This window comes from Arvicola amphibius, chromosome 12 (genome assembly GCF_903992535.2).
Source record: "Arvicola amphibius chromosome 12, mArvAmp1.2, whole genome shotgun sequence".
NCBI lineage: Eukaryota > Metazoa > Chordata > Mammalia > Rodentia > Cricetidae > Arvicola > Arvicola amphibius.
Genome location: NC_052058.2, coordinates 166,475,796 through 166,502,604, shown reverse-complemented (window position 1 = coordinate 166,502,604; position 26,809 = coordinate 166,475,796). Strand labels below are relative to the sequence as shown.

Below are 26,809 nucleotides of genomic sequence, written 5' to 3'. Positions count from 1 at the left end.
TGCCTCACAGAGTACAAGGTAAGTCCCTATTGCTGAAGACACCATGTACTTCAGAACTAAGGCTCAGAGACCTCTGAGCTGGAACTGATCTGAATGCCCCCTCTCCATGGTACCAGAAGGCATCATACAAGTTTCCAAAGGAAGGCGGCAACCTATAGCCTTGCTAGCTATGCCTATGAACCATAACCAAAGTTGAGCAAGTCCAGAACAGGGCAATGGAAGTGGGGAGTGGGGGCTGGGCTAAAAATAATAATAATAAAAATAATAATAAAAACGGATAGCATTACTTTGGTTTTTCTCATTCAACATCATGGAAGAATATTCTGTTAGAAGAGGTGATTTAAAAACATTTTAATGACAGTCAGAACTCATAAAAAGAAAACAAATTGCTTTCCACCTTAAAAAAAAAAAAAGGAATACCCACTGATGATGGGGGTGGAGACCTCAGAGTCAGACGCTCCAGCAGGAGCAGCCCAATAGTTTTCCAGATGGTATGTGTGTGCGTTTGTATGTGTGGTGTGTGTGTGTGTGTGTGTGTGTGTGTGTGTGTGTGTGTGTGTGTGTAGCATGTGTTCAGTGCTAGTGAACAGAACCCAGGTAGGTATTTGCACATGCTAAACAAGTGTTCTATACTGAGTTCATCTGTTTCATTCCCAAGGGCTTCTGAGCACTAAAAACATCTCAGACCTCTTTGTATCGTCCATTCTAAGTCTCACAGCTGGAGTAGAACCAAATGCAAATTCTGGGGCAGTGTCGGGGAGCATTCCTGGTAGAAGCATCTCTTAGCTTCCACTCATAAGGCCTTGCCACGAGGCCTTCCTTCAGGAAGCTGCGCTCCTCTCTGCCCGTGGCTTGGTCTCCTGGCTTCTCTGACTGACAAGCTGCCATCTGCCAATGCTTCAGTCTTCAGGGTTGGTGCTGCAGGGTCTTCGGAATTCCTGTCCATACTCGTGTATCCACTTGTTGGCCACTGGAGGGGGGCAGAGAGGAAGAGGGAGCTCTACAAGGAGATGGCCACAGGGCTGTCTGTGCCTGCCATTTTTGCCTAGCCTGGTCCTGGCCCAACTGTGCACAGTCTGCTGCTTCCAGCACCACGCGTATATCGTCCTCCAGAAATCCTCTAGCAGATCTTGCTAAAGGACGACTGATTTTCACACATGTGGCACTCGGGTCATTCACCATTCTAAAAGCCCCGGTGAAACTGAAGCCACTCCTGGGCAAAAGGGAGTGCGTCTCCTGGTGTCCCTGCCAATGTGACAGTCATTTCCACTCTCCTCTCTAGCTTCAGAGTGAGGTGCTCTCGGACACGTGCCAACAAACATGTCCGTCCACCACGAAGGGGTCCACCCATCCTCTGCTGCTGTTATTATGGCTTCTTACCTAACCACTCCAGAGACAAATGGCAGCAGCAGGTTTGATAGTGTTTCCCTTGATGCAGAGGGAGGGAAGGCATTCCTCGCCTCCTGACTAGGCCTATTACCCTTTGCCGACACCTGCTCTTCACAGACCCACAAACTCTGCAGGGACACCTGACTGCCAATCTGTCATGTCCCTGGTGATCAGAAGGGAGGCTCTGCTGTCTCCACCCACTCTATGGCTTCTCGGCCCATTCTCTCACCCACAAAGACAGGCCTTACCCCACTTATCTCCCACCAGGACAGGACAGCCAGCATGAAGTGTGTCATCATCTCCCTCCCCACTCCTGTGCAGGTTCCACCAAAACAGTGCAGCGTTCTGAAAATGAGAGGACCAGCCCCAGGAAGGGGGTGGGGGTAAGTCCAGAGTCCTGGACTTTCAGTAGACATGTGAATAAGGACACAGAACTTAAACCATTAAATAAGGAAACTCTTTTACCTCCATGCAGTTGGAGCAAGCAGGCATTGAAAAGCACAAGAGGGTGAAACTTGGCACTCAGGTGTGGGTCACTGCCTCACAGCCTGCTCTGCTCCAGGCCTGGGCATGTGGAGACAAGCCACATCCAGCTCTGCTCTTGGGAAGCCCAAACAAGACAGAGATGAAAGAGCAGAACAGGGTAATGTGGCAAATGCTAGGAGCCAGGCAAGCACAGGCTCGTAGGGTCACTGCAAACAGACACCCCACTAGACCCACTGGGTCGAAGACATCCCACACACAGCTGAAAGCAAGCACAACACAGTCCTCCTCCCACTGAGACCTTGACATCAAGTCCCTGTGCTCTGACCCCATAGCCTATGTTCTCCCATGCACTGTTTCCTCAGTTACCCCCTAAAGTCCCTTTAGCCATGGCCGTTAGACTAGACTGAGCCTGGTCAAGGTACTGGAAATGAGGCCACACCCTGGGCGTTCCTCATTTGCTTACGCTTATGGGTGCTCAGGATGCACCACATGCTCAGGGCTTTAGATTCGGCCTCTCTAATTCATTTCCTTCCCAAACTACTAATGGCATGTTTGGTCCTTCTGAAACATGGAAGAAATGATCACCCACCAAACTTCTCAGCACTGGCTCTCTGGAGAGCCACAGCAGTCACTGCTGTGTGTCCTCATGGCTGTTATTCTCTGTGAGCTCTAGGGACAGGGTGCTGAGCCATGCTCTGAGTCCTTAGTGCCTTAGCTCTGTGGGGACCTAGTTACTGTGGAGAATCTGAGGGTGACTCTGAGTTCTTAACCTCTGAAGGCCCACAGTGACAAGGAAGACTGGCCCGTCATCATCTACTTGCAACAGACATGGAAATAAAACAACAGATAGGATCACAAACACATGTAGCGATAGGGTTTGTGGTGATTTGAAAGAAAATGGCCCCCAAAGGGAGCAGCACTATTAGGAGGTGTGGCCTTGTTGGAGTGGGCATGGCCTTGTTGGAGTGGGTGTGGCCTTAGAGGAAGTGTATCACTGTGGAGGCAGGTATATATACTCAAGCCACAACCAGTAAAACAGAGCACTTCCTCTTGCCTATGGACCAAAATTTAGAACTCTCAGCTCCTTCTCCAGTACCATGTCTGTTTGTACAGCACCATGTCCCACTGTAAGCCATGCCATTAAATCTTTTCCTTTGTAAGAGCTGCCATGATCATGGTGTCTCTTCACAGCAATAGAAACCCTAACTGTGACAGAATGGGAGATTGTCTTTGGGATTCCAGAACGAGATCTCCCCAGGCATCAGCTTGCAGGAGAGGGGTAAGTGCTTCGTCATCACACAACATTACAGCCACATCCTCTAGGGCCAGGCCCTGCTCACCTTAACCACAGGAACACTGAAGTTGGCATAGATGAAGGCCGTGGCTCCTCCAGCTTCTACTGCGCTCAGCTATCATGCAAGAGGAAGAAGCCAGAGTTAAGAGGCTGATAGTCCTCTGTCATGTGCTTGTGAACTTAGATGTCATTTCTGCACAGACTGTGTGCATGGCTCCCTTGTTTCAGTTATGGGAGAAATCCTAAGAAGACACTCACCCAACTTCCAAATTTAGTGAACCACTAGACGAGATTCTGGAATTTCTCCCTTCTTTTTGTTTCTGGCTAGCATCTTGTTGGAGGGCTATAATAAGTAAATTCAAACTTTTATTTACTTTTAAAAAATCACATGTAGGGGTTGGTGAGATAGCTCAGCGGTTCAGAGCACCTGTTCCTGCTGAAGGCCAGGTTTGGTTCCCAGCACCCATTTGGTAGTTAACAATCACTTTTAGCCGGGCGGTGGTGGCGCACGCCTTTAATCCCAGCACTCGGGAGGCAGAGGCAGGCGGATCTCTGTGAGTTCGAGACCAGCCTGGTCTACAAGAGCTAGTTCCAGGACAGGCTCTAAAGCTGCAGAGAAACCCTGTCTTGAAAAAAACAAACAAACAAAAAAAAAATCACTTTTAACCACAGTTCTTAGGTCTCCAAAAGCCAACCTCAGGGGTCAATTCTCAGACACTGTCCACCTTGTTTTTGAAGCAAGTTCTCTCTCTGACCTGGAACTTGCCCAGGGGGCTAGGCCAGCTAGCCCCTGAGCCCCATGGATCTGCCTATCTCTGTCTCCCCAGCACTGGTCTCTAAGCCTAGATTTTTACATAGGTTCTGCCATAGTTTTGTGCAAGGCAAACATTCTACTGACAGAACAATCTCAGTTCTGGATGTATTTCCTTAATATAAAGGGATTTTTTTATTACTGTCAAATAATAATATAAACATTTTAATATGTAAAAGTATTAAAAATAACAGCCCCCATCATCTTAACACATACAGTCACAGATCACATTGATAAATAGTTGGCGTTTATGGCAGGCTTTATACTAAGTCTCTACAAGTATATGGTCTCACTTGGTTCTGATCAGAGTCCTATGATTAAAACTGTCATATCTGACATGATCATACGTCCAGTCTGAGTAGAAAAATCACTAGCCAGTTGGCTTTCTACTCAGTCCTCCTCTTTCTTCACTTCTTAAAGGTTATTCTCTCCCCGCTGTATTGCTTGTGTTTTCTACAAACCTTGACAACTGTCTTGGGAAACTACTGACATCTATATCAAGGTAAAGATGCAGGGGCTGGGCATAACTGGGCCTATTTTAGCTCCTGCAACACTGATTGGCCTCATACATTCTTTCCCATACTTGCTTGGTAGGAAACAGTGACAGGCACAGAGTTCTATAACACTTTCTAGATGACATTCTCTTGCTACAGGAAGTATGCAACTGGGCCCCTGGGAAACACATTCAAATCATTAACATGGAGATAATATTGAATGCCAGCCTTTCCTGGCTGTGCTGTGGAGATCAGAACCAGCCTTCGGGGAAGAGAGCTTGCCCAGAGAGTGTCTCTTCTTACGAGGAGCCTGAAGACAGGCCTTCGTCTTGGGGTGCTATTCAGAACCCTTGTAGTTAGCATGTTGACCCTTCCACTGATAGTAGTGAGTCTCATTTACGCTTGATTTTAGCCAAAGACCAAGAAGCATTAATAAAACTCCCCAATAAATGACTGCTTCTAATAGTCTCTTCTAAGTGACAGATGATTAGAATATAATGAGTTTGTGTAGATAAAGCTAAACTTCATCATCTGAAGGATAATAAGGTTGATGAAGGCTGGGACTGAATCCTGTGGGACCAGGGTATGGACTTAGAGAAGATGCCAACTGATCACTTTTAGTGTTTAATTTAAGGATGTGGACTCTACAGGAGACAGGAGGAAGATTTCCACTGCTTATCAGAGGTACTTACAGACTTTCTATCTCCCCACTCTCCCCTCTTGGAGTCTAAACTGCTCTTTTGTCTGCTCTTTCTCCTACAGATCCACAGGCTCATGGATTGATCCATACTTTTCACTACCAACTAGGCTTAGAGACCTTAAGGTGGGAGACAGCTGTATCCTTTTCCTGTGTTGTGAAAGCCCCATGGTCTCCTGGCTTTCCCTACCCTGATCCACCGCCTAGGCAAGGTCATATTTTGACCTTCGCACTGCAAGCTCTTGAAGGGTAGAAATCTGTCTAGTATCCCTTATGTCTACGCCTAACAAAATAATGCTGTCTGAAGTTTAGAAAATTCCTGGAGATTTTTGTGTTCAGTACCAGATGAAATCACTTTGAAAATTCATATGATAAAATAGTCCACTTAACCACATAAGTAAGAAGCCCTGATTCTCTTAGAGCGAGACTCACATAGATCATAAATGTTGCAACTCGATTCCCAGACTTCATCCTGTACAGGGGGCTGCTTGGCGACTGAGGCAGAAATAGAGCAGATGTTGGTTATTTTGTGTAAATGATACCAGAGGGAAAGCCAAGATTTGCCATTAGCACAGACAATGGGATAAAATGAGGGTGCCTAGGACAGCATATAGCCCTCAACCACACCAGCTAGAGTGTGTATTCACCTTTGCTGCCAACTAGTCAATATACTGTTTAATTGGACATTAATTTTTTTGGATATGCACATGAATGAATTTTATACAAATCAAACAAATAATTGTCAAGGTGAAAAATTAGACAAGAGGGTCTGTGCTTTAGGTTCTCTGTAAAACAAAGAAAATATATTATAGAAGATGATTATCTTAGAGAAATATTGAATCATAAGATTGGTGTTCCAGAGAGTTTGCCCAAGGTACACACTCATTCTTTAATCAAGGAACAATCTGAAATATAACTTACATACCAAAGAATTCATTCACTGTAAATACTATTAGTTGAATTTTAGCAAATTTTAACAGTTGCCTATCCTTGCCCATAGTCTAGTTTTAGAAATTTCCACCTGCAAATAATGGTTTATAATCAACCATGTCCCCACAAAACCTGGTTATCTACTTTCTGTCTCTGTGTTTTTTCTTTTCTAGAAATTTATGTAAATAGAATCATAAAATATGAAGTCTTTTGTGAATGGCTTCCTTCTTTGTGTACTCATTTCTCTCTCTCTCATGTGTGTGTGTGTACATGTATGAAGTGTGTGCATGTGTGTATTTGTGCCTAAGTGTAAACCACAGTGCACAAGTGGCGGTCAGAGGACAATCTTGGTCATAGGTTCTCCTTTTCCATCTTGTTTGAGACACGATCTTTGTTGTTTGCCTGCTGAATATGCTAGACTAGCTGCACAAAGTCTTCCAGGATTCTCCTGTCTCTACCTCCCATTCGTCCTAAAAGTACTGGGATTACGGATTTGTTCTACTATGGCTTGATTGCTTTTTATTGTGGTTTATAGGGATTTGAAAGCAAGGTCCACATGCTTGCACGGCATACACGATCCCTGAACCGTCTTCCCAGTCACTTGAATACTACTTTTAAAGTTCCTGGAATCTTGATAAAGTTGGAGCTATGAATCAGTTGCAGGGAGGTCTTTTTCCCCATGATGTTGTGAATCTTTTCATTTGTTTATTGGTCACCTGTATATCTCATGTGCTTTCCTCATTTTAAAAATATCAACGTATTAATTGTATTCATAGGTTTCATTGTGCTATTTCCATGATTTGACTATGAAGCCCTCTTGGGGAGGTTCTTTTATTCCTCAAACATATTTGCTACTGGCAATATGGTGAGTTGTTGAGATTATAAAGAAAGGAGAGGGATTTGAGGACAATCCTCATGAAAAAGTCCCCAAGGGAAGTAGGAGATTTTATTACAGCCTGTATTCTTTCTCCACTCAAATTCTGGAGGAGAGGAAGGTGGTGGCAGACAGTGTATGCAGTAATCAGGTGAAACCAAGGCTTTCAAATATCCTGGAAACCAAAGCCTTTGTGCTAGGCTCTTCCTTAGTATTTTTCTGAGAGCCCCTCCAGATCTCTGCACTGAAGAAGAACACACTGGCTCCCTACCCCAGAAGACTGGCCATTGATCCCATCGTTACCGTGGCGTGGTCAAAGTGAGGCTCATAATGCCCCCCGATTCCATAGTTCACCACCTGGAGGTACTCTGCGTAGGGAGGCTGGATGTCGAGGCCTGTGAGGGCAGCAATGCGGCGGTCGAGGGTCACCAGCATTGGGTCAACCGTATCCTTCAGCCAGGCGCTAAAACACAGCAAGGATTGGACAACAGTCTTCTGGTGCTGGGCATGACCACATGACGTCTGTGACTGAATAGATGGTGTGGTGGTTTGAAAGAAAATACCTCCCAAAGGGAGTGGCACTATTAGGAGGGGTGGCCTTGTTGGAGGAAGTGTGTCACTGTGGGGGTGGGCTTTGAGGTCTGCTTTGCTCAAGTTACGCTCAGTGTGGTACACAGTTCACTTTCTGTTGCCCATGGGGCAAGATGTAGAACTCTCAACTCCTCCAACACCATGTCTGTCTGCATGCTTCCATGTCCCACCATGCTAATTGACTAAACCTCTGAAACTGTAATCCACCCCAATTAAATCTTTTCCTTTATAAGAGTTGCCGTGGTCATGGTGTCTCTTCACAGCAATATAAACCCTGAGACAGATGGATAGACACATGGATGAACGAATGTATGAATAAACAAATAAATCAAGTCAGTTAGGGGGAAGTAGCCACGAATGTCTAATCGCTTACTCATCCCTCATGTTGAGTCAGACCAGTGTGCGTGGCCTCCTATTTCGACATTAACACAGCTAACATTCTCTGAGGCGAGAACTGAGCTGAGCCCAGTGAAAGCTCACAGAACTCAGGACTGTGACTCAGAGCTGAAGATAACAAAGCCTTAGCCTTAAAACTAATGTACTGTGAAGACGGCTCCAACAGAGGAAGCAGAGTACCATGAGAACAGCGGAGACTTAAAGCATTGACTTCTGGGTGTGGTGGTGTGCACCGGCTCCCAGAAAGGTGGGCTTTCTGAGGTGGGACAGTGGGAAGGTGGCTTAAGTCCAGGAGTTCAAAAGCAGCCTGGGAAACACAGCAAGACCCTGATACCTCGACCAAAGGAAGTGGGGGATAAGGAAGGAAAGGAGAAGTGGGGGAGGAAGAAACTAAAGTAGTAATAACAGTTCTTCATCTCTGCAAGGTGCTGTCAATACTTAACCTCTAACCTCTCCAAGGGCCAGTGTGCCCCTCTATCAATGGGAGTGATTATTACATCTACTTCTATATTTTAGAAATCTGTGGGAGAAACACTCATGGAGATATTCTGTAAGGTGTGTTGGTGACAGATATTGTACTCAGGGGAGTTTCAACTTTGGGCAAGCCAGAACAGGTCAAAGCCCAGTTCAGACACTTCCTGAACATCTTGTTGATGTTTTTACAATGTAAAAGAAATAGAATCAGAATCGAGGCCCCTAGGAAAATGAGGCCATGTTCTCTAAGCACAGCCAGTGACACCCTGACAGGTTAATTTGTTCCACATACTTTTGTGCTCAGATTACTTATTAAACTATATGCTCCTAGATTTGCAAAGATACCCAGGAAAAATTAGACACTACTTTCAAAGAAGAAAGGCACAGAGGCTGGAGAGATGGCTCACTGGTTGGGCAACTCACAACTGTCTGTAACTTCCGGGGAGTACCATACCTTCTTCTGGCTTCTGGGTTTAATGTATGCACACACAGTGCACATACAGCTAGGCAGATATTCCAGGGCTTAGAGAACTGCTTTTTCAAATGTCCCTGCAGAATGCTCCCCACGGGTGCATGTATTTAAACACTTGGTCTCCAGATGGTAATGCTGTTTTGTGAGGTGGGTCTTGAGGATCATACCCCAGCCCCCCTTCCAGCCCCAGCCTCTATCTCTGCTCCACAGAGATGTAAGAAGGTTAAGAGGTTCCACTCCCCATTCCTGCCACCTTGGAACCACCAACCACCAAGTCCTTCCTGGACACAAAGGATTGTATCCTCTCCAGCTAGTCACCAAAACCCAACCCTTCTCTTCAGTTGTTTCTTGCTGGGATTTTGCTCACAGCAATATGTAGCACACACAGTCTCTAAATGTACCAGACAAAATAAATTAAGCGAACCAAAGTTTTTGTCTCTCATGTCCCCTCCCAGAGGACAAGGACACGAGCCTAGAGGTCTAGCCTTTCTCTGGGAGGTTGATGCCACTTTCTCATGTGGCTGTGATGGACATTCCTTCTCTCACTCTCTCTCCAGCCCTGTACTCAATGTGCAAATACACAGCTGAGGGTAGGAACGGAGGGAAGGAATAGGGAAGATAGGACTGGGTGCCAATTGGAACCTACTCCTAGAGAAGCCAGCAGGCTCAAGGAGTCCATTCTTGCCCGTGGCCTACACGTTGCTCAGAAAGCTTTGTCTAGGAGTCAGGAGGTGGAGTGGAGTCTGCAGAGTCAAATTACAGATGTGTGTAGGAACACACATTACAGGTGTGTGTAGGAACGCACTCTGGGAAGTAGTGCCAGACGTGAGTTTTCTGCTCTGAGGTGGAGTTTTTTCCAAGCCTTTTCCTAGTGACTTCTTAGTTATTCTCCAAACAATACAGCATTTTGGTGAAGGCACTGGGGTGGCAGGGTGCAACTGTCTCTCGTAATAGTTTCCTACAACATGAACTACAGGCTCGCTAGCCGTCCCAAGAAAGGTTGCTGCTGACCTAGCAGTCAGCTGTGCCCTCAGCCCCAGGCCACTGGGCCTTCCTACCTTTTGCTGATGCGGTACTCCACTGGTAACTGCTTTTCCCCCGAAGCCACCACGGATCTCTGGAGCTGGTAGGAAGCACAGAGAAAGACCAGGTGGTTCTGGGGCAAAGGGGTGGCTCACTGCGCCCACAGACGTGCCTCTCTCTAGAGCATAACCATCACCAGCCCCTTACTCCTTAGAGTGTATTCCATGTGTGACACAAAAATGCACCTCAGAATTGCTTTTGTACCTGTGGGGAAGAGCACAGCCATTTCTTGTTTCGACTCGTATCACCATATCAGTTCTGGAGCTTGCACAGAGTAAACTTAATGTCTCTCAAAATAAACAAACACATCCAACCACAAAAGTGTGCACTCGGGGGGACCCTGCTCCTTCTGAAGAGTCCTAAGCAAAGCCCTACCCTATAGAGCTCACTGTTAAGCTGCAACCGCCAGGCTTATGAAAAAAAATCACAGGCTTGAGGTCACTAATTTAACTGTTTCTATTTTGTGTTGAATTCATCTGTATATAGCATTTATATGCCATCTTTAAAAAAGTATCTCCTTATTGCAAACTCTTAGTTCTAGGGACAGAGAAATGAGTTCTCGAGGCTGTGTCTGCTTCTGTCTCTGGCATCTGAGTCAGCCTCTGCAGGGCCAGGACATCCTGGCAGGGAGAGGTGCTCAGAAATGGTTAAAGGGACAATTGAGAGAATGAAGCCAAGTCCTCCAGCTCCCCCATTCTCCCCTGTCTCTGAGAAGTTAAGATGAGGTGGAGCAATAAATTGTGTACAACCAAAACCCTTCCTCGTGAACCACATGCAACCGAAACCCTTTGCTCCGTGAACTGCATATAGCCAAGCCCTTTTCCTTTGCAGACGTAGCAGCCCCCCTCCCCCCAGCACCCTCCCCTGCTGCTAACCCAGGCAGACTTCTTGGAAAAGTCTGTTCTGTTTCGCAGACTCATTTCCTCATCTATAGGCACATCACAGCAATGGACTCTCAGGAGCTCTTCTATTCTAGGACGAATCAATGTTTTTAAAAAGTCTACCCCGTTACAGAATTACTTTGTACCTAATTCTTTCACAGTCCTTTCATTGTCTACAAACAAATCATTCATTTTTAAAGCAAGGCCCTGTGTTACAAAGTCTCTGTTCACAGACTGATGGCGTTGTAATGGCAAACCTGGGCTGCTATGGATGTACAGAGGTAGGTCTCCAGCCCCTTCTTCTGAGCAGCCTGAAGCCTTCCCAGAATGCCCACATTCATGCTGCAATCATACAGATTGAAACAAGTCAAGAGTAGAATGTTCCACACATTCCAGACAGAAAGAACAGAGAGAAGGGAGAAGGGAAATACATACATAAGGATAGATAGGTAGATAGATAGATAGATAGATAGATAGATAGATAGATAGATAGATAGATAGATAGATAGATAGATGAGAGGGAGAGAGAGAAAGGGAGGGAGGGAAGGAGGGAGAGAAAGGGAAGGAGGGAGGGAGGGAGAGAGAGAGGTCTGTTTACAGAAAAGACAAGCAGCTGGATTGTCAAGGGAAAGGGGGAGATACAGTGGAAGGATTCAGCAACAGTCAAGCTACAGAGCTGTGTCAATTCTCAAGAGTTTAAGCAAGGGATTTAGGAAGTCAGTTCTAACTTTCAAAGATTAGTTCAAGCAGGCAAAGTGTGGGCACTTGCTTGCTTATAGACTCAACATTCAAGAGGCTGAGATGGAGGATCCCCTGAAACCAGGAATTTGAGGCCAGTTAGGGCAACACAACAAAACCTTTCTCAAAGTATAAAAATAAGGGGTTAGGAGATAGCTCAGTTGGTAAAGAGCCTGTTGTGTGAGCAGGAGGACATGCCTGCGGATCTCCGGCATTCCTATAAAAAGCCAGGTGTGGAGCTGAGTCTGTAATCCCTGTGGGGACGGAGGTGGAGACAGGCCGAGCCTTGTAGCTCATTGGCTAGATTGTGAGCTTAGCTTGATATCTAATGATACATCCAGGTCTCAAGCACACTCCTGACTGGATTTTGACAGCTGTTTATAGCTACATATCTTACATCCCTAAGAAGATATTGCCAGCACGCCGCTAGCATGGCATCCTTTCCCACTAGAGATGAGTACAGCCATGGTTTTCCCCGCTGCTGACTGGCCTTACAGAATGGTTGGCATTTTGAACTCCTGGCCTAAGAAAGAGTCTTGCCATACCAGCTATCTGTTCTCCAGGCATGTGGGGATACAAAGGGTATTGAGGATGCTCACCCAGGGATCGGCAAGCTCTCGGATTTTCTGAGCTTCCGCATCACTAACAAAGTCATGGTAGAGAGCCACAAAGGGCCGCAGGTGAATGACCTCCTTGCGGGCGGGCTGGAGCAGCAGGTAGGGGCTGGAGTTGGTCTCGTAGGAGCAGTAGAGGCTGGGGATTTGGTAGTGTGTGGGCTGGAAGGAAAGAGTAAGAGTCGATGCAAAAAAAAGAAAGGTCAAGACTCCTGGGAGCCACGGCACAAAAACTGGAATTGGGGGGTAATCGAAAATTGAGTCCCTTGGAAGTTGTTTGGTAAGTTGTATTGCCTTTAAGGCACCAGTTTTCCCCTCAAATTATCCCAACTCTACCCAATCAGCCCCTTTCCCTTTCTCTGAGGGATCCCACCTGGGAGCCCAGGGTCTGGCATAGCTCCTCGTACGTGTCTCTGGTTTGCAGGTGGGGCACGTTGGGCCTCTGAATGACAACTCCAGTCGCCTCCTGATGAGTGCTCTCTGCCAAGAGTCTTTCATATTTCAACACGTTCCTGGCCATCCTCTTATTACCTGGATCTGGGGGAGAGATGAACAAATAGTGGCTCCAGAAAGAATGCTCAAGAGCTCCTGCTGCAGGGTGTGCTGGCAAGTCTTTAACCACCTTTCAAGAGGCAGAGGCAGGAGGCCAGCCACGGCTTTCTTCTGTCTCTGTACCCACCCTTTCCAAGCCCAGCTCTGGTGTTACAGGCAGGGTGTGTGTGTGGGGGGGTGTTGTGGGTCATGCCCAGTTTTTACATGGCTGCCGAGGATCCAAACTCAGGAACTCATGCTTGTGCAGCAGACGCTCTTACCAGGGCCATCTCCCCAGCTCCCTGTCTTTTGGAGAACTGGAAGCATATCCATTCTCAGCTCCACTAGATCTCTGGGAATGATCCTCAGAATTCCTCCCAGGGGGCTGAAGGATGGCTCAGTTAAGAGTGCTTTCTACTCTTTCAGAGGACCACAGATCAGTACCCATCGCCCGCATCAGGCAGCTCACAACCACCTGTAACTCCAGTTCCAGGGCAGCTGATACCCTCTTCTGGACGCCTCTGGCACACACACACACACAAACACATGCACACACACATATGCACATGCACACGCACGTGCACACACATGCACGCGTGCACAACACACATGCCTGCACGCACACACACACACGCACATGCACACACACACACACACACACACACGGAAGGATGCACCTGCATTAGAGGCTTGACACTATTGTCAAGAATCATCCTCCATTGCTCCTCCACCTTATTCATTGAGGCAGGGTCTCTCAATTGAACCCAGAGCTACTGGATTTATATAGTTTTGCTAGTAACCTTGTTCTGGAGATCTCTTGTTTCCCTGCTGCCTCTGAAGGCTGGAATTACAAGTCCGCCATCACACACACTCAGCATCTTATGTGGGGTTCAGTCAGTCCGAACTCTGGTCCTTACGCTTGCAAGCTAAGTGCTTCAATAAGAGTCACCACTCCAGCCGCTTAATTTCTTTATACTACTAATTACTCTTGTGTTTCCAGGTCACTGAGTAACTTCCATATCCTGTTCTTTGTCAAGGTATCAGAAAGGAAAAATGTTAGAGCTCTCTCTCGGCGGATGATTCCAGGATCTCTTTAGCTCCCCAAATCCACAGATGTTCAAATCCTGTTTATAAAATAGTATAGTGTTTGCAGAAACTAATGCACACCACTAACATACTTTAAATCATCTCTATTTATAATACCTAACATAATGTAAATGCTAAGTAAGGAGATCATTGTTGCACTGCATGGCTTATGGAACAATAATGACAGAAAAGACTATTGTTTTTGACCAGACAGTATTTTTTATACAAAGTTGATTAAATTCATGGATACAGAACCCAGAAATGTAGGGCCGAACACACTAGGTGGATTCATTTAAAAGTTACGAATATTTGCAGTTTAAAAGCACTCCACCAGGGCTTGTGCATGTGGGTCCCGTTACTAGCACCCACATGGTAGCTCACAACCATCTGTAACTCCAGTTCCAGAGGACCTGACACCTTCTTCTGGTCTCCATGAGCACCAAGCATGCACATGGTGCACAGTCATACATGCAGGCAAAACACTCACACACATAAAATATAAAATAAAAATTTAAAAAGAAGCCCTTAAACATTTGGTGATAATAGTGACTTTACATCTTATTTGAGTAGCTAAATACTTAAAGGAAAATCTAGAAATCCATCTGTCATCAAAATTTTATGCAAAAGTCTTGAAGCTGAGCTTCTCAGCATCTCCTCCTTTTGCTGTTGACATAAAGCATCCCCTGAAGGGGCTGAAGCTGGACTGGGCAGGATGCCTGCATAGCCAAGTGAGCTCTGGCTTTAGGGGAAGAACTGATAGCTCTCAGTAAACAGCCGAAAAAGTGAACAGCCCTCTGATTCACTCCCTTCCCACAGACACAGTGCACATTGACTTTATTCATTCCTGGGTTTCCTTCCAAAACCCGGGTCTCCAAACCGCCACTGAAGAACCTGGCTCTAAACTTGTTCCCGTCAAAAGAACAAGTTGGAAAGGGGCAGGTTGACATCTCCTAAACATTTTTCCAACTAACTCATGAATTTCCCCCTTTCAATGATCTGTGTATAAATAAAACGAGATTGGAATAATAAAAAGAACGCTGGGGCCTGGGCCGGGGCTCACAGAGCGCTCGCGGTGAAAGCAAGGGAGCCTGAGTTCAGGTACCCGGCACCAGATGGCCACCCAGACCGATCGTGGGAGCTCAGGAGGCTGCTAGCCAGACAGCTTAGACAAAGCCGTGGACTTCAGGTTCAATCAAAGGTAGAGGAATTGCAGGGACGGCTCAGCGGTTAAGAGCCTTATTTTTCTCCTGGAGAATCTGGGTTCGATTCCACCCATACAGCAGCTCACAACTGTCTGTAATCCTAGCTCCAGAGAATCTGATGTCTTCTGACTTTCTCAGGAATCAGGCATGCAAGTGGTTCACAGACAGACAGACAAAATACTCCTACATATAAAAATACTCATAAAGCAAAAAGAAAACTAAATTTAAAAAAGAGACATCAATAAAGGAAGATACCCAGTGTCCTCCTCTGGTCTCGGCATGCATGAACATGGGCATGTGCACTGACACACACATACACACACATGCGTGCACACACACGTGCACACAAAAACACACACACACACAAACTATACTTCACTTGCAAGAAGAATTAAAGGTTGGGCAGAAGTGAGATGGGTAATGTATTCCTTAGTGTTACTTACTGTAGAGAAGGAACTCTCGGGAGAGCTTAAGGGCACACGAAACATTTCCTGCCTTATTAAAAAAAGAAAAGAAAGAAAATGTCAACCGAAATGAAGATAGTTTCTCTTCAAATCACTGACTAGTTTTAAAAACTATGAAATATTCTTACCGCAGTAGATAACAAGGTTCCCTGAAATAGGCAAGGGGCTAGAAATGCGGGTTGTGTGCGGGTTGTGCTGTTGCTGTTTTTGCGGCCCTGTTACAAATCAAATCTCCTTATTAACCAATATGTTATTACCACCCTCACCAGCAAGGGAGAAAGAAAACTCAGGGTGAGTGTGGCTGGGTTGCTGCATAGCTTGGTGGTGAATTGCTTGTTGAGTATGTGCCTGAATTTAATCCACAGTACCACCAAAAGGAAAAAAAGAACGAGGAGAGGAGGAGGGGAAGAAGGAGGAGGAGGAAGAGGAAAAAGAGGAGCAGTTGAGAAATTCTAGCAAAATACAGTTTATTCTTATTCTCCAGGATTAGTACTTCCCAGAGTCTAGACAGTGGGAGGAAAGCAAAAGAAAAACTAAAATGAATATGGCCAGATGTGTAGGAACTAGCTGTCTCTAGCCATTCAGCCTCATCATGGTTGAGGTACCTAAGTCTGAGGAAGCGAATCCCACATAGGAAGACGGCATTCTGCTGCAGAAAACTGACCAGCTGACAGGAACATACAGAAACGGAATTCCTTAAACTTTTAGCATGCTAAAATGTCATTCTAATGATAAAAGCAATAATAATCGCACTGTAAAATATATGAGATTTTAAAAAAAAAAAAAAACCACACCACCAAAACCCACCCGCTTCAAGCACTTTCGAGGCTGTACGATTGGTGAGAAATGAGGTTAGTCATGCAGAAAGATGGAAGCTGCGATACTTAGGGCAGGGACGTCCATGTGTGACGCAGCAGGCAGCAGATCAACAGTACCCAGGGAAGATGGGAGCTGCAGGAGGCCTCAGGTTGGTACAATGGAATGAAGATGTCAACTCTGCAGCCAATGACCGCGTCACAGCTGGATTCAGTGTCAGGTGGGAGAGGATAATCAAACTCCTCCCTTCGTGGCAACGTTATGGTATGTTATCAGCGATGAGCCACGAGTTAGTGAGAGGGCAGGGTGTCCTCCATCGACTGGGCCCCCCTCAAACACCTATGTGCTGCCGCTATAATAAGTAAGTGAGAGATGAAGACCACAAAGTGGTCCATGCGTTGGTTAGCACTCTAGACTTAGATTCAGACGTGGATTCTAAGCCCACCTCTATGAGCGCCCTGGTACTTTAAGAATTTTTTAGGAGCTTGATTTACTTACATTAAATCTATGGTGATAATAAAATAATGGCCTTACATTTGGTACCCCCCCGGGAAGATGAAACAAACCAGAAAGTGATGTAGAACATTGTACTGCCTGTGGTAAAAATGAGTTTCATCACCCCACTACCTGGAAACAGGCAAAAGCCAGGTAATCCAGGGCGTCATCCAGACTGGCCTCATCCTCTGTCTTCCATTGTCCGTAAGATGTTCGGAAAAGACTAACAGCTTCCTCCAGCCACGGGATGGCGTGGTAGTAGTCCCCCATGTCGTAGGCCACCTGCAGGGACGCAGCCACCACAGCTTTAGTCCACAGTCAGAAAATAAATCACCTGATTGTTCATAGGATGAGGCCTCTGGACCCCCACAAGGCTAACTTTACTTTCTAATTAATTTTGATCCCGTTTAATATCTGTTATCTAGTAATAGTATATGGCATTGTACTTATGGAGAGATAATGGGGTTCTTGCATTTGAGAAATTTATGATCTAGAAGACAGACAGATGAACTCAAGTGTGTGCATTGTGGGACAGAATGGTGCCAGGGCTTTAAGGACAATGCCGAATGCACTGTGGAGGCATAGAGAAGGAAGGAACTTGGGGTCTCAGCAGATTTACAGAGTAGCACCTTACACAGACCTTTCTCAAAGAAGGAAAAGGAGACCAGTGAGCAGAGGTTGTGAGGAAGTGCCTTTTAAGACGAGAGAACGGCAAAACCTTCTGTTTACATAATCCACTGGGGGCTAGCATGAACGGCGGTCTAGAATGTGTTCTTAGAAGGATATCATTGGAAGCTCTGTGAGGAATCAAATTCATGTAATTGATTCAATATTTTCTGGTCACTGAGCATGTGGGCTTCTTCACCTGAGAGCCCTGAATCCATGGAGGCTATGAACACACCAATCACTACAACAAAGCACATCGGCCACTGTAATGAGGGCGGACATTGGAATGCTGTGGTGGCTGAACAGGTCAGTTCCGATTAAATGCTGGAGCTCAGCAAAACATGGCAGCCTGTACCAGACCCAGCTCCTGTCTCCCTACCAGCTTACAGCTAAGTAGAACATCAGACCTTTGGGGAGAACTTCCTGGAAGTCAATACTGAAGCAACATGGAATTAGAAGGTCGCCAACTTGGAACAACTCTTACAAAATGATCTCACTGAGGTGTGACTGCCAATCAGGGCAGGACCTAGAGATGCCGCCAATGTGCAGGCCGAACAATAGAGCGGTTCCCTTCTCAAGTCTGCCTTTAGCCTGGGGTGTTGTCTTGTTGGTCCTTTACACATTTCTTATTTGTACAAAATAAGAAAAAGGTTGAATTGAATAATAATAATATTAACAACAGTAACCTAACTTTTTCCCTGTCAAATTAACTGCATGTTGTGTGAATATGTACATGTGTAGGGTATGTATGGTATGTGTATTTATATCCCTGTGTGTGATGTATGTATGCATGTGTATGCATGGCATATGTATTCATATGTGTGTGGTATGTATATGTGTATATGTGGTATGTGTGGTATATAGTGTGGATATGTGGTATGTGTATATATATATGGTGTGTGTATATATGGTTTGTGCATATGTGGTGTGTGCATATGTGGTGTGTGTATGGAATGTGCATGCAGTGTGTGATGTTTATGTATGTGGGGACAGTGTATATGGTATGTGTGTATGTAGTATGTGTGTGTAATATGTATATGTGTATATGTAGTATGTGTGGTATATTTGTGCATATATGTGGTATGTGTGTATAGTATGTATATGTGTATTTGTGATGTATGTGGTATATATGGATATATGTGTGTGGTATGTAAGTATGTGGTATATACGTGTATGTGTGTGGTATGTATGTATATGTGTGTGATGCTGGAGATTAAACCCAGAGTTTCATGTATGCTAGGGACCTACATCCCAGTCCTAATCATTTTGCTGATATTTTCATGGGGATTTTCAAGTTCTAACAATATTGTAGGTTGACATAACTGGAATTCTTTCAAACATTTCAAAATGTCTAGTAAGTAAATATTCAGAAATTTTAAACAAAATACAAAAAGCATGAGGTTACATGTTTTCAAAGAAAAAAATTTAAATGCCAGGTGGCAGAAACAAAAACCTAGCTGAAAAATTTAAGCACTGAGCACATTAGCAGATGCTTATATCATGCAGAATGTGGGAAGCTGAGGCCAGCCTGGGCTACAGAGTGAGACAAAAAGGAAAATTAACAATAAAATAGGTAGCCCAGGACACAAAAAGAATGCTAATAGCAGCTTCCTCATGGCAGCCCAGACAGGAAGCAGTCTGAGTATATACCGACAGGAGCCTAAATAAACAGTTTGCAATTTATCCACACCATAGATCAATGATAATGAACTACAGGCTGGAGAGATGGCTCAGCAGTTAAGAACACAGGCTTCTTTTGAAGAGGACCTGGGTTAGATCCCCATTATTCATATGGAGACTCAGAACCATCTGTAACTCCAGTTCCAGGGGATCTGATGCCCTCTTCTGACCTCGGAAGGCACCTGGCATGCACGTGGTGCACAGAAATGCATCTGACCAAGACACTTATACACACAAAATAAAGTAAATAAATCCTTCTAAATGAACTACTAATACACACAACATCCCAAAGCGTAAGCTGCAGAGTGAAGAAGCCAACCTCAGGTCAGTTCCTGCTTGGTGAAGGACACTGGTGACCGGAGAGCAGTAAGGTGTAGGAAGGAGAGGGAAAAACTGGTAAACAAATATAACCAAATTTGAAAATGTATTCCACCTCATTTATAACTATAACTGCTTTTGGTGTTGTTCGATATACCACCCTTACTTTTGAAATGCATTGTCTTTCAAATAAATACAGAAATAAGGATTTCTAGCAAGACTTTCAGGAAGTTGGCTTACTAAATTTTCAGTATATGACTTAAAGTTTTCAACATATGGTCAAGAGGTTTCATTAGCAAGCATTTACTGGTACTGTGCACCCAGCTGCTTGAACTAGCCATGCGCACGACTGGGCTGTGGTTCTGCTCAGGACCACACAGAGAGAAACAGAAAGCAGAGAGCTTTATTGTGTGTAGATCCGTGAGACTAATTCCCCAAGCTTGGAACTGGGACCCAAGAAGTCCACTGTTAAATCTGCTAATGAACTTGGTGTGGGCAGGCAGGAAGAAACACTTTTCATCAGGAAGCATCTTCGAAAGGAAAACAAAAACATTAATTAAGCTGGGCGGTGGTGGGGCACACCTTTAATCCCAGCATTTGGGAGGCAAAGACAGGTGGATCTCTGTGAGGTTGAGCCCAGCCTGGTCTACAAGAGCTATTTTCATGATAATCAGGACTGTTATACAGAGAAACCCTGTCTCGAAAAACCAAAATAATAATAATAATAATAATAATAATAATAATAATAATAATTTACCTCAATCATTTTGAAGGCTAAGGCTGCCAAAGAGTATATTATAAAACAACTCAGTATGACCAAAAATTAACTAAATACACCTATGCGAGATTCCTGAGGTCTAATTTCCTCAAGTAATAACAATGTGTACAGCCTAGGTTGCTGTAGGATAACGCTCTTGTACACTGTAAATATTTATAGCTCATATTGGTTTAATAAAATGCTAATTGGCCAGTAACCAGGTAAGAAGTATAGGTGGAGCAACCAGACTAAGAGAATTCTGGGATGAGGAAAGGCAGAGTCAGTCACCAGTCAGATGCAGAGGAAGTAAGATGAGAATGCCTTACTGAGAAAAGGTACCAAGCCACATGGCTAAACATAGACAAGAATTATGGTTATTTAAGTTGTAAGAGCTAGTTAATAATAAGCCTGAGCTAATAGGCCAAACAATTTATAAGTAATATAAACCTCTGTATGTTTCTGTGGGACTGAACAACTGCGGGACTGGGCAGGACAGAAACTTTTTCTGTATCATGTAACTTATGTCCAACATCCTGACATGTTTAATTAAACCACTTCATATGTGAAGGATGTAGCTCAGTTAGCAGAGTGCTTGACTAGCATGCATGAGACCCTGGGTTTGATTCCCAGAACTGCCGAAACTGGGCGTGGTGTGAGCTCAACATTGGAGAGGTAGAGGCAGGAAGACACTGGCAAGCTTAACACTGGCCTGGGATACTTGATACCTTTTTAGAAATAGAAAAAAACATGCTCAAGAATGTCTTAATATCTGATGATTTCTCTTTCCCATGGCAAGAGCATGGGGTTTAGAGGTAAAAGACGAGGCTCAAATTTGGTTCTGTTACTTTGTGTTATGCAGTCTTAGTGATCTACCCTGTCTGAACCTTGGTTTCCTCTTCTGAAAAAAGGAGCCATATCAAATTTTCAAGGTTTACCACAAGCATAGGGAATACACAAAGACAGCTGAGACACAGTTCATCCGTAAGAAGGTAGACCTGAGCAGTTGGTCCTCTTTGCATGTCACCTTGCCTACGTGGAAGCAGTCATCCGCTGTGAGGGAGAAGAGTTGCCTGGGACTGTACAGGTCAGTGATGGAGGAGCCCGTGACCCTCTGGAAGACACCCTGGGCCAGGCCCTTCACGTTGAGCATGTACACATCCTGCAGGCGCATTAGGGCTCTCGCTGCTCCCTCAAGGTCCTCAAAAGCAGGAAGGTCTTGCTCCACCTTCTCATAACCATCCTTCAGGGCTGTAAAAGTAGTAAGACTGTATCCCAGCCTCCAAACTATTTAAAAGTTTAAAGTAGAAACTACTAGAAGGCCACAACTTTCTACACATAAATACATACATACATATATACATACATTCATACATACATACATACATACACATACATAACTGGGTAGATACACACTTCTTTACTTGACTGCAGTGGAGATCAAGTGAGGTAACAGATGTGAAGACATTTTCCAATCTAAAATCATGAAGTTATACGTAAGGGGACCAACTTTATAGACTTTAAAGGACTTAAAAACACAAATAATCCCTAGTCACTCCTCATTGTAACTCAGCAGAATCTCTCTCCTTACGCTGAGTCAGGAGCTAGAAGCTTCTCCACACTTCGCAACCCTCCTCGTTACCTCGGATGTTCTCAGCAGCCTCCAGACTGTGCACCACGTTCCTCCAGTCAGACTGCAGACGTTTGATGAGAGCAAAGGCAAGCAGAGGGTTCACGACAGGGACTGTCGCGTCCTCGTGCAAAGAAAGCACCTTGTCGTAAAATCTGAAAGAAACAATAAAGGATTATCTCGCCTCTAGACCCAACCTTTACATCCCAGAAAAGCTGGCATGGGATCAGCTAAAATTAAGAGCTGGGTACAGCTGTTCCTGCCTGTAGTCCTCACTTCTTTAGACATGGGGAGGTGGTGGTGTGGAAATGGAAATGCTGAACCTCTTGCAACCCATGTAAATGGTTCAACTAAAAAATTCTGGCAAGCATAAACGACGTGAAAGCTGTAAGTACATAAAAGTCATTCATTTATTTACTGGCTGAGTCCGTGTACACTGTTTAGTGACAATATATCTGGCACTATGCTAAATAGGTACCTGTGTATGTATGGATACACAGGTAAGACACGGTCCAGTTCAAAGAGTTTACAGGAACAAAGTTCTCTTCTTCCTTTATTGCCCTATGCACAATACTTAGTGTCTGGAAGGGACGCAAAAGCATGAAACAAATAGCAATCAATGTGATTATGCTAAGAAAGCCGTGAACACACAAAGCTGTGACGTCAGAGGTGAGGGGTAGGTTCCTGGAAGAGGCACCTGATCTGCTTCTTGAAAGGTGTTTAAATATTTTGATGACTACTGGATGCTTACAATGTACTTGCTCTGAAGCTTCCAGAAAGTCCAACGGTCAGCACAAACTAACAAGAATCTGGACCTGGGCGACCCAAGCAAGACACAGAAGCCTGTCAAGTCCCACGGTGTCTCCTATCGCAAAGATGGGGCTGCTCATGAGCTGCCTCTCTGGGGTTCCAAATCCCAACCAGCCTCCAAGGTGCTGGGATAGTTTTACTGCCCGTTCTTTCCCGCTTGGGCTCCATATGGAACCACTTAGCGAACTGCTAGACAGAAAAAAAGTGTACAAGTGTGAGTCCGAGCCAAGTCCAGCCTGAAAAGTCAAGAGTCCAGGAGCAACTGAGGCTGAGCACAGAGTCATTTTTACAAGATAGCTGGACACGGAGGAGCTGGGAGGCGCCCTAAGACTTATTCCGACCCAGCCGCCAACCAACTCTCTGTCCTGGGAGGTGACAACGCTGCTCTATTCCAGAGGACCTCTTCAGGTCTTCCCACTTTACACCTGCTATTTCCTCCCATCGCCTTTTCCACTGTGGAATAAACAGACTCCCCGTTAGGGTCTATAGACTGCCTATTAGGACAAATGTTTAATAGGCACCCAAACTAACAGAGGCCCAAAGGGAAAGAAGTGTGGCACAGGAGTGGCTATTACTCCACGTTAATCATCTTATCAAAGTGCTGTCTACACCTTGTCTTCCTCGCATCCCACGTCTCATTCTGGTTTGTTTTAGACCAGGGGTTTGTTCTTCACTGCAGCACATCAAGCAATGCAGTGGTCAAATATTGACTTTTTTTTCCCCTTCCACACAGGAAAGAAAGGAAAAAAAATCTATAGACTGATATCTGAGGCTGGCTAGGAATGCAAAACTTGGCTGTACGCCCAGCCTCTGAGCAAATAGCTCCTTTTCAGAGACTGAGTTACGGGATGCCGACAGCAAACCTCAGACTTTCCCAAATGGCTTTTTGCTTTAACAAATGCTGCCGAGAGTGGAAAATCAGATTCCTTCCTTCACGAATCTGCACATAAAATTTGCAGCCCAATCCCTGCAATAAGCATCCTGGGTAGGCTATTTAACCGCAGTACATGGGCTCTATCAACTCCATGTTTCTCATTTGAGATTGAGAAATGGCTTTTTCATCGTTCTTCCGAGACACTCTGAAGGCTTCATTCTGAGCCCAGAAATAATTCCACTCTTTGTAGTTTTTAAATGGTAGGAACACAAATATGCTGGAGACGGGCTACATTCATGCTGACTGTGAGCCCTGCTTGTACAGTGACAGGGACCCTAACTAACACACTTTCCCTGCATTAGCAGGTAGGGGCAGCTCCAGCAGCCAAATCCACTTCATTTCCTGATTTGGAAATGCAAAAAAAAAAAAAAAAAACAAAACAAAACAAAAAAAAACCCCACAAGCTGAGGACCTTAGAAATAACATTTCAACTTATATAAAATCATCAGCTTGAGACTATAGAAAAATGAGCTGAAACTGCCTGAATTCTCATTTTTAAAAGCAAACATTTTTGCTGGGCTTTAGAGCAAGACTTGGACAGAATCATAGCCTCTAATACATCAAATTGAGTTTGACAAAATTAAACGTTCATAATAATCTGAGAAAAGAATTTAGAAGTTTTTAAAATTCTTTTTTAATCTGTTAGAATGTCAGTTAGTGGAGAAGGCTGACAGGATAGCAGTTTCAAAAGCATTATTTGAGACCGGGTCTCACTGTGGTCTAGCCTGGCCTCAAATTCACAGTAGTCTTCCTTCCTTAGTCTCCCCAGGGCTGGGATTATACCTATCTCATTTGTTTGTTTATTTTATTTTATTTTTTTTTGAGACAGGGTTTCTCTGTGCACCTTGGCTGTTCTGGAACTCGACCTGTAGACCAGGCTGGCCTAGAACTGACAGTGATCCTCCTGCCTCTGCCTCCTGAGTGTTGGGATTAAAGGCATGCACCACCATCGCCTGCTGATCAGCCAGTCTTAAACAGACATAAAAGTTAACATTTGTCCAGCAATCTTCTATATGCTAAGCACAATGATAAATAACTTTACTTGGAACTCAATCATTCCAAGAACCATGTGGGAATAAGTGCTACTTTTTAAAAATCACATCATTGTATATAGATCAGGAAACTAAAGCTTAAACATGTAATAAGGATAGAGTCAAGAATTCAGACAGAGGCCTGTTGAGTTCCTGCATCTAGACTCTGAACCACTCTTTACACCGGCCCCTGACAGAGTGGTTGTGGGCTCTGTTTAGTTCCTGACATATCAGAGGATGCAAGCGTGGGTGGGCATCAGAACGTAACAGAATGGACACTGGGAATTAATCAAAACAACCTCCTTCATTGTAGACAGGCCTCTTTTGTTAGCTTTTTGCAAGCCTGCGTCATGTTTCTAGAGTTTTTTTTTTTTTTTCTTAGTGTAAGAATGTGACCAACCAATTTAGATGATGCCATCCAGACAAATGCTTGTTCACACATCAGTACCACCGACGGCTTTGAAGTGCAGACTACGGGACTAAGCCAACTCTTAGGAAACTGACCGTCCCGAACGACCATTTCTTATAAACATCAGTTTGAGTAGAGCAGGGAGGGTTCCGGTGTTGGCATGGCGGGGGGGGGGATTTGACGTTTAAACCTACAGCTAGAAATCAAATGGTCTGCCTGCGCTCTGTCTAGACAAGCTGTAGGGCCGATTGGATTCATGTGGAAACCACTGCCTCTCATAGTCTGGGGGCTTCTCAGTGTCTGAAGCAGAGAAAGCACACAGCATGTGACATCACATACAAGCATTCCTTTTTGTCTTTGACACTGATTAGCATCCTGCGCCCCACTTTTTTGTTGTTATTGTTAGTTTTTTGTTTTCGAGATTTGGGTTTCTCTGTGTAGCCTTGGCTGTCCTGGAACTTGCTCTGTAGCCCAGGCTGGCCTCCAAATCACAGTTATCCACCTGCCTCTACCTCCTGAGTGTGGGATTAAAGGTGTGTGCCACATCTTACACAGTTTACAACCTAATGTTTGGCACTACTTTACTGACAGCATAGAAAATAACATTAGCTGTGTTCTGTGCACGCTACCCTCGGTATTACCTAGCCTGAAACGGCTTTTTGCCATGTTGGAGTCAGATATTGTCACACACATATAACCTCTTAGCTCCAACTTACATTCAGAGACCTTTTACCTGTGGAAAGAGAAAGAAGAGCCGAAATGGTCGCCTCACCGTCCTACTGTGTCTGCGGTAAAGTGACAGGAAGCCTGGGGTCACTCACAACTTGCCACAGCATTTGTGAGATTCAGCTGGATTCCATGATCACCAAGTACGCTTTTTCACAGTGTACCAGCTTGGACAACTTGGGCATGTTGGGGTGGCACACCCCGGTTTGTGTGTGTGTGTGTGTGTATGTGTGTTTGTGTGTGTGTGTGTGTGTGAGAGAGAGAGAGAGAGAGAGAGAGAGAGAGGGAGAGAGAGAGAGGGAGGAGGGAGGGAGGGAGGGAGGAGGGGGGGGGGAGGTGAGGAGGGAGGTTTGGGAGGGAGGGAGGGAGGGAGGGAGGGAGGGTGGGAGGGAGAGAGAGAGAGAGAGAGAGTAGAGACGAGAGAGCGAAGAGAGAGAGAGCGCTCTCACGAGGTATCCCCCCCCCCCGCACCGTGACTGCATAGAACAGAACGCGGGTCTGGAAGTCACACTGGGTCTCAGCCCATGCTGATAGCCCGGGTCCCCGCGCTGCCCTCACCTGGTCAGGTCGCGCAGCCGCGCCTCCTCCCCGCGCAGGTAGCGCCTCAGTGTCCCCAGCAGCCGGCGCTCGGGCGCCAGGGCGCGCGCCACGCTGGTCAGCGCGGAGAAGGTGTCCTCCCGCGCGGTGGCCGCCGCGGGGTCCTCTGCCCCGAGGGCCAGCAGCGCCAGCAGCGCCGCCAGCCTCGCCCCGGGGCCCATCGCGGGGTCGCGCGTCCCTCCGCGCTCCCGCCCGGCACCGCCCTGGCCGGCCCGCCCGCCCGCCCGCAGTCTGCGTCGCCCTCCCCCGGCCGCCTCCTGCCCCTCCACTGCCGGCCGCCGACACCACACCGATCCCGCCAAGCCTGTCACGCTTGGGGAAACTGAGGCAGAGGGCATGAGCGGTGAATTCTCTAGTTACGACCGTGGGAATACCTCGTGGGGGCAGGCGCGAAAACCACAAGAAGCCACTGGATCCTGAAGGGAACAGAAGTGCG

The 26,809-nt window shown here is 45.6% G+C and overlaps 1 protein-coding gene across 2 annotated transcripts; it reads right to left on the bottom strand.

The window, feature by feature from the left end:
* Positions 1–568: 568 nt before the first annotated feature.
* P4ha3 (prolyl 4-hydroxylase subunit alpha 3) lies at positions 569–26,534 on the bottom strand. Of its 2 annotated transcripts, none has more exons than XM_038314026.1 (13): positions 26,335–26,534; positions 21,879–22,021; positions 21,264–21,487; positions 16,951–17,100; positions 15,487–15,538; positions 12,598–12,761; positions 12,210–12,386; positions 9,967–10,031; positions 7,279–7,438; positions 5,604–5,666; positions 3,217–3,284; positions 1,638–1,728; positions 569–970 (listed from the first exon to the last, which is right to left on the bottom strand). In XM_038314026.1, the coding sequence occupies exons 1-13, from the start codon at positions 26,532–26,534 to the stop codon at positions 794–796; spliced, it is 1,734 nt and encodes a 577-aa protein (XP_038169954.1). In that variant the 3' UTR covers positions 569–793. The 2 variants fall into 2 exon arrangements, with proteins under 2 accessions (XP_038169954.1, XP_038169955.1); XM_038314027.1 differs by having other exon boundaries at positions 798–970; positions 1,638–1,734; positions 3,216–3,284.
* Positions 26,535–26,809: the final 275 nt, after the last annotated feature.